This window comes from Mytilus californianus, unplaced genomic scaffold, assembly GCF_021869535.1.
Source record: "Mytilus californianus isolate M0D057914Y unplaced genomic scaffold, xbMytCali1.0.p SCAF_7, whole genome shotgun sequence".
Lineage (NCBI taxonomy): Eukaryota > Metazoa > Mollusca > Bivalvia > Mytilida > Mytilidae > Mytilus > Mytilus californianus.
The window spans coordinates 56,922,825-56,931,571 of NW_026262723.1; the positions used below are offsets into that span (position 1 = coordinate 56,922,825).

Sequence of the window (8,747 nt, forward strand, 5' to 3'; positions counted from 1 at the left end):
CCAACAAAATGACAAAACGATATCAAATAAAGAATGAAATAATAAATGAATAACTGACTAGATCTTTTTATTTGTACGTAGGGGAAAACGAACAAAAAAATGTCATGAAGTCTTTGTTGAATTCATACACTATAATTGTGTAGACATGCAACTGTTAGCAGACTTTTATGAGAATGAATGGATAAGGTGTAGCACGTTAGCTCACAAAGCAAACGAATTTGGCATTATTGCTGTTCTTTACCTTATAATCACAGTTTGAACTTCAACACGAAATGAAAACTCTCACCGCACTGCATTTTCAAGACGACCGCTAGTAGCAGTTTGAACCGATTTTTGCTTGATATCGATAACAAAGCATTGGAACATATACATACGGAACAATGTCAACATATTATATAGACAATAAGAGTTCAACAAATAGTATCAGAATTCTTCAGAAGTATCCCGACGTATCGCAAAATACAGGAACAATTCATCTTCGATAGTTTCTATTTAATTTATTCACATCTTTTGGGCACTACAGAGCTTGACATATTGTAAAGACACATGACTATTGTTGAAGACCATATGTTGAATTCTGACTTGATTGAGTTAAGCCATTTCAATTGATATTTTATAGTGTGTCTTTCTATGTTGTGATGTTACACTATTGTTTCAGATAAGGGTGAAGGTTTGGTACCATTAAAACGTTTAAACCCGCTGCAATTGTTTTCACCTGTCCTAAGTCAGGAATCTGATGTTCAGTAGTTGTCGTTTGTTGATGTGGTTCATAAATGTTTCTCGTTTCTCGTTTTTTATATAGATTAGACCGTTGGTTTTCCCATTTGAATGGTTTTACATTAGTAATTTTTGGGGCCCTTTATAGCTTGCTATGCGGTGTGAGCCAAGGCTCCGTGTTGAAGACAGTACTTTGACCTATAATGGTTTACTTTTATAAATTGTGACTTGGATGGAGAGTTGTCTCATTGGCACTCATACCACATCTTCTTATATCTATTAACGTGGTTGGTTTAAAAACAAAATGAGCCATTTGATAACAGAGCATCTATCCTTAAACGATTAAATAATATCAGGGTTTGAGGCTTAAGTACTGGAGGTCATGTGTTCGATCTAAATGCGACTTAAAACAAAACCTTAAAAACCTAGTATTTATTCGGTAGAACCACAATGATTTACTTTTTTTGATAGGATGGCATGTCTTGAAGACTGCTGAGGTATTTAAAACCTGTGTCAATTTAATACTTTAGCAGAATAAATTAATATTATATCAACATGCTATAAACCTGAATATATGTTTGTTTGTAATCGTCAATTGCAAGCACCAATTAATCAATCAATCAAATCAGAAATGAATTATGCAAACTCCCTCATAAATAATATCGATATGGAAAGGGAAAAACGATTCAATAGTGATTTTTTCCAATGGTATTAGCCGCATTTAAAATATTATAAACATACGGAGATTTATTTGTATAGTTATGAAAACACGATCATAATGTAAAATTATAGAAAGTATAATAGTAGTGGTACATAAATTCAAATCAGACGTGTGTCATTGTCAAATTTTAAAAATCTAATATCAATGATCTAGCAGTGACTTATACATGTTATACTGAATGCATTTGTTGATATAAGCGCAGTGACCAATTCAAACAGAGCAGGTTGTTTTTCAAAGATTGAGGCCATGCAGATCTTCTGAAAAAAAGGCATTTATTCAATGATCTAACTGAGTGCCGCACCATGATAAATGTTTTCGTTTTCGTATGAACCCGTCTAATTATTACGACATAATGCAAACAAATGTATGTAATCAGAAGAGAATAGTCAAGAATGGTCCTTTTTTATTGATAACATACCAGTGTCTCATGAGAATGGCGTTTGTGTTTCATAATTCAGTTGCAATTTAAGGGCTTGTAGTACAAATGTATGTGTCAATTGACTTTCGTGATATAAACACAACTGTACGTAGATTGTTATTAGTCAAGAATACATAATATATACTATAAGGTATTTTCACTGCTGCGGTTTTATGGTAATAAATGGTCCAATATATCTCTAATGGTTCTAATTTCTATGATTATTTGGCACAATTATAAGGTTTTTTTTCACAATTATAAGATTAAACTTGGAATTTTGTTAGCAAGAGTTTGGAATAGTGTTTCATTAAAATTTTCTAGCAATTGAAACTTTCACTGGACTGCAGCCACACGATCATTCAATGATTACCTATGTTCATTCTTGTATTATTTCCTTGTGGGTCGTTTTTGTTTATATAATGAGGTTTATTAATTTATAATTGATCTATTTCTATAGTAAGTATTTGTTTGATATATGACACTTAGGTTGCCGTCTATGGCTTCAATATCAGAAATTCGGTTAGTAACGTTTCACGTGTTCAACTGTACTATTGTGGTAATCAGTACGTTTAAAATAAATAGATAAAATCAAGGATTGACTTGATCTTCTGGATTTCTCCCAACCGGCACTTAAACCTATGCAAAAGAATGCGTCTGTTGTAGCTATGTGCGATGCACGCATCCGAGCGTTATACCCAATACATTGTTTAGGAGAGTGTTATGCTTTTAAGTCTGTAAGTTGCCTGTTGAAAGGCAAAATTAATGCCTCCATATAGGAATAGTCCATTTATAATAATGGAGTAGCCTGAACACTGTGTGTGTTTGGAAAGGGACACATTTCTGAAAGTGACAAGCAAAGAAACTATTTTCTGTATAGTGTTATAGTCTAAAAGTAAGTCAATGTCCTCTTTCGTTTTCAGTTTTTAGACGGTTTGCATCGACAGTGTAGGCCTCTCCTGCTGTACATCTAACACCCGCCATAAAAATTATCACTTAAACTGATGACTGTCAATCAATATATAAGGGTCTGAGTGGGTTTACAGAATAGAGAATAATTGGTAACAAATGAAGAATAAAAAACCCAAAAAATAAAAATATAGAAAAATGAACCCAAAAAAGGAATAAAGAATAATTGTGTGCTTATATATAATGAATAGAAAATAATGAACAAAAAGACTAGAGAAAAATAGCCTAAAAAAATTAAAGAATACAAAAAATGAAGGACCCCCGATACATCTTTACCCTCATGTATATTAAGCCTTTTTTCTAGAGTGTTATAACTGTAATAATAATTACTGAACTGTCTGAAATGTACAGTAGAGTCTATTTATATATCATCCCTAATTAACTTGGTCTAGTAAAGAAGTTATTTCCCACTCAGAAATTTACATTCCTTTTTAAACTTACTGTGATGTAGATTATACGGCTTTTATTCTACTATCAATAAAGGTCAATAACTATATACTGAAAGCCTACAAAAACGCAACACATCATATCCTAAGCCCCTATTTAGTCCGTTTTTAAATAACTGTTACAATAAAAAAAATTACCTGTCAATGCATTCCTCAAACATTTGGCTACTATACCTTAACAATTGGGTTTCGCGTCGACTTTTTCAGTACAGAACGTTAAGTCCTAAAGAGGTCAAAGCAAAGTTCACAGATTTTCATCCAAATGTGATCACACTTAACCAAATGCAATGGTAAATTGTTAATCTGCATTACTTTTTTTATATACTTTTATATTGGTTCACTATGGTATAAGTTTTTCATCCAAATTGTAAGTTTTAATTTTTTGTTAATATTATGGAATGTGTAAAATATGAAAATCAAAAAGCTCTGAAAATTGTTGGAAATATACTGTATGCATACACAAAGACGTCTCGAAAATCTTAAGCTTAGAACGATTGTTCAACTTCTAAAAAATATTCGTCGGTTTGAATTTCCATAAGTAGAAAATACATGGAAAATGAATTTATCATGACCTTTTTTTTATACATTCGATGTGTAAAGATATTTTTTAACAAAGACATTTTAATATTATTCGTAAGAAGTACAGTTTTTCTGATAGTACCGTTGAACTATTATCCTTGACGTAACTAGCGAACTTGAATACAACCCAATAGAGACTTTTGTTTTCTAAAACCCTCTGATTTTCCCTCTGATATCGATTGTCGGTCTTGCAGTCATAACAATTTTTAGTACGATTTTCGTACTTAATCGGAAATCGACTAATCAAATACTGAATTTGGTGTTTCGAGCACAAATTGTGTACTCCGAGTACTGAGGAAAGTTTTATAATTGAAAGCCTAGACTTGTTACCTGGAATCCTGAAAAATCTTAATTTCAAATATTTTTTTTTTAATGACAATTATGACACCAATACTCAGTGGTAAAATGTGAACATATACATCTTCTTTGTGAATGGTTAGTTTAATGTCTAGATCAGTCTTTTGATAAAGCAGGAGACTCGGTATATCAACATGCTAGGGTAAACACTCTTATACCTACATTTTATAGTTGCAACAAACGTGTCCCTTCTAAAATTCGAACCCATTGGTTGAAGATACTTAAATGACTCATGTTTTCGATAGTATGTCGTTCAAAGTTAGAGTTTACGTCAACATTTATTAAGCAGTATCTTTTAAGAAAAAAAAACGGTAGAGTAAAAATACTATATAGGAACTAGACATTGCAACATTATTATCAAGATACAATATGTGCACTTTCATTTGGAAACTATGGAAGTCCCTCAAATTTTCTATCATATTTTACCAAATTGAATCCTGTTTCACTGAACATTTAGTATTTGAAGTCATATAAAAAGGCTCTGATGAGGTTTTACATAGGAGAAACATTCAGATATCGATACCATGGCGATCGTTATTTTGAGGACAAAAGAAGGCCGAGTAACATGGAAATCATTTCTGCTTTCAAGATGTTACACAATTATCATTGCACAATAAACATTGCCACATGAGCTTCTCAAAAATAATACTACACAATTTGATAATTCTGATTATGTTGAGGGCTACATGTACACTGTTGCCTTTTTGATTCAATACGTCGTCATCCGGGGACGTGATTGTAAATATATTACAAAGTTTAACTGTTATTCGTTCACTTCTATAACACGTCTAAAATTAGTGTTAATACCAAATATGAATTTATACACAATTGCAACTCATTTCGGGTAATTATTACACCTACCCCTAAATGTTGCAGCGTCCTCGTGTAGTCTTGGCCTGTTTTACTTTCAATTTTCTTTAACAATGACCTTTTAGGTCGAAATATGAGACCTCGTATTTCTGTCTATTAGATTTTATGTTTAAGGGTTCTTTTTCCATTTCAATTTAGCGGTTGTATCTATGACCAGTTCCCTATTTAAGAAGTTTGTGACCTGAATTTTTCTAATAGAAATTCCAAACTTATATTTTAAAGTATTATCAACATTTATTGAGGCATTCCATAGTTCTTAGAAAAACACTGTTTTGTGTATTCGAATATGATGTATGTAAATTCGAACTATGTGTAGTTGAATTAAGTTTGCAACATTGACCTTTTGGAGGACTATCTGACGTAAGACTATGCACTATTCATATTGAATAATACACATTACGTCATGTTGGCTCTACAACATTTGCTGCAATTTAATTTTGCCAGGCTTTGACGTAACGATTAAAAAAAAACACATTTAAATTGGATTTGAAAAGTGTTAATCCTAGCACTACGATTGCTTTTAAGCAACAACTTTTCTACGAATTATAAAAATTCCAGGAGATTTGTTAACACGAATTTAATCCTTAATAACGAATTATGTAATTGTTGTCACGAAATATACAATTCGTAATAAGATGTTTAAAATCTCTGATTTCGAAATCGCAATATATTTATGGTATGTCCTAAATTAGCTTTGATAGGTTTTCAGCTTAACTTAACCTTTAACCTAAAGATATCGGTATATCACTTTTATGAATTGTTTAAACGAAGCGAAAATTTGAAAAATAGTACACTGTTAATGTATGTGCGATAAGTCATAAAACTACTAATTTTTTTTTAAATGTACATAAATACGAAGGGAGACCGACAAATTCTTAAATACAAAACAAACTTTTTTAAACGCTACCCATAACTTAATCTAGTATTTTGCGATTTTCGATCCTATGCATTTATTTAGCTTATACACATTATTCATTTGCCAAATAAGATGGTTAATTACTGGTGGCAACAAGATTACTTACCAGTGTAAATGTTGTCAAGCAGAGTTAACGGTGTACAGAATAAGGTAACCAGTATATCAGCAACTGCCAAATTCACTATAAAGACGTTAGTAACGTTCCTCATTCCTGGGTTCTTACATACCACACAAATTACTAAGCAATTACCAATTAAGGCTGTTACAAATATTAATCCATACACAAAACATAACAATACAATTGTAAATTCTTCATGTTTTATCAATGGCCATTCTTTAGGTTCGTAGTAATCATTGCCAAAAGTAAAATTAGACTCGTTTAAAGCCATCGCAAAACTCCTCGAAGTTGTGTTGCTAACAAAGTTTGAGAATAATTCTGTATAATTTTGCATTGTTATTTCTTTTGAATCTTAATACAGATCAATATTGGCAATGTCCTGCAAAACTAGAATTACTGCTCTAAACATTCGTTAATTGAAGTAAATAAAAGTTGTCAACATTGTAATGTTTATTTCTTATCATTTAAACTACAGCTTTGACGATGTCACATCTTTATCAATAAAACCGTAATATTATAACCCACTCCTAGAACTCTATTGAAAGCAACCAATCAATGTGATTCTCTATAATCTTGGTCGTCTGCTGTCCGCCTTGACAGAAAAAGACAACCTCATATAATGGTGTCATTATATGTCTTGATGATTTATGCAATTTCACGTAAAATTATTATGATATCAAATGAATATTATTTTAGTGCTCATTTAAGATAAACTAACAAAGTGATTTAAAAATCGATCTTCTTACAAACGCATCAAAGACGTTATTGGACATGATATTGTATTCTGTGTTTTAATAGATTTGTTATTAAATCTTTTTGTACATTCGGGAACAAAAAAATATTCTTGTCGACGTTTACTGTCAAGAAACTAGGACATTTTCAGAACCAATGAATCCTTTATTACAGTTAGATATTCCTCTACGAATTATCAAATAATGATTGTTTAAATCATTGCTATTTTCTTTTTTCTTTTTTCAAATGATAATCAGGAGCGGATCCAGGATTTTTGAAAAGGGGATGATTCCTGAAAACAAAACAGATATTGCAAAGCGGAGCGAGGTGAACAAATTTTGGACGATTTTATGCTAAAAATTATATTAATCGTAAGAAACATGAGCTTTTAATTAATTTTTTTTTGGCGATTAATGGGGGCGTTCGCCCTCTACGCCCTATCCTGGAACCGCCACTGACAATTCGAGGTTGTGATCTTCGAATTTGTCGTCGTCGTTTACAGTATTTGTTAAATTAGTATTTCCTTTGTATAGTTGTCAAATTGTCATGGTGACACTTCGGTTTAAATAAAGAGCTGTTTTGAAATTAAATATATGTGTATCATTCCCATTTTAGAAATAAGCGGCGACAAACAATATTTACCTCAGCTTTGATGTACAACATTTATTTTTTGTTTGTTATCATACTCGGATAGACTTTTTGACCGTTTCGAACGTTTTTCCCTTTAATCATAGTATGATTTATGCCCAAGAGTTGCGTCCCTTTTGGTTTACAATATGCACGATTAGGCCATCAAGTGATGTATGAATTTTAATCCGAAGCCTCCAATGTAGAGTATTATGGGGATATAACCATCCTTAGTCTGATCTTCCAGGGAAAGTCCAAATATCAAACCCTTTATCCAGATTATCCCACTTTGCAGAGCCTACCTATCAGATTAACTGTTATGAATAAAGTAAGATAGTGGGTATACGTACGTTTGTTCTAGTCATACGTATGTCTGAAATATTTGCAACTGGACGTGTATCTTAAATCATTCAATTAAGTAGATCCTGTGTCTATGCTTCTCTCAAAGTCTTCACAACGCTATATTTTACTTAAAATTCTAAATATCTGTTCCGAATCCGTGACATTTGATGTAATTTTACGTATCTTCAAAACAATTTAAGGTGCGAATAATAATGGTTGGAAGAGGCACGTGGCATTGTCAGATTCTTGTATGTGGAGGATGGTCATCGGATCTTTATTTCAATCAGGTTGCATTTATCATTTTTCAAGTACCATTCTCTTTTATCATACGATTGTTTGTAAATATTATCAGTAGCTAAATTACTAAATTAATAACGCGGTAAATCTTGTACTATTTCTAGGAACTATCGTATAGTTTTAATGAATTGTATTAAAACATCGTTTCTCTTACATTAAATCAGCTTTGTCAGAGCGTAATCTAGTTATTAGAAATATTAACAGTGAATGTATTCTCTTGTGTGATATTCAAAACAGCTTTGATAATAAACATTAATCTATTTAATAAGGTTAAGACCCAATATATTATGATGAAATGGAATTTAAGAATCAATTTCTTGTCACAAAATTTGAAAGGCTGAAATGTGCTGTTAATGATTTTAAATGTTAGAGAATGTAGGTTGATTAAATATCGTAAAAAAAGTTTTATTTCTGTCTAAGCGAAAGTCTGACATCCACGTACTAGTTCTGACGGTCTGTGTTTGCTTAATTGTTTTTATATTTGGTGTTGCCAATAGATCTTTGTTTTGCATAGAATCGAGTGACTTAGGGCTTCCCAAATTACGTACTGAAAACTTTCAGTATCTGCACAATAGAATGGCCTTGAAGAAAATGTCGATGAAAAAAACACACATTGGTAACTTTCAATTATAGGACAATTT

At 31.7% G+C, this 8,747-nt stretch overlaps 1 protein-coding gene across 1 annotated transcript in view; it reads right to left on the bottom strand.

Annotated features, from left to right (window-relative positions):
• LOC127708503 (neuropeptide SIFamide receptor-like) overlaps positions 1-6,379 on the bottom strand; it is a 51,888-nt gene extending 45,509 nt beyond the window's left edge. The window contains exon 1 of the mRNA XM_052213394.1: positions 6,097-6,379. Within this exon, the coding sequence (XP_052069354.1) occupies positions 6,097-6,379 (283 nt within the window). The remainder of the gene's footprint in view (positions 1-6,096) is intronic.
• Positions 6,380-8,747: the final 2,368 nt, after the last annotated feature.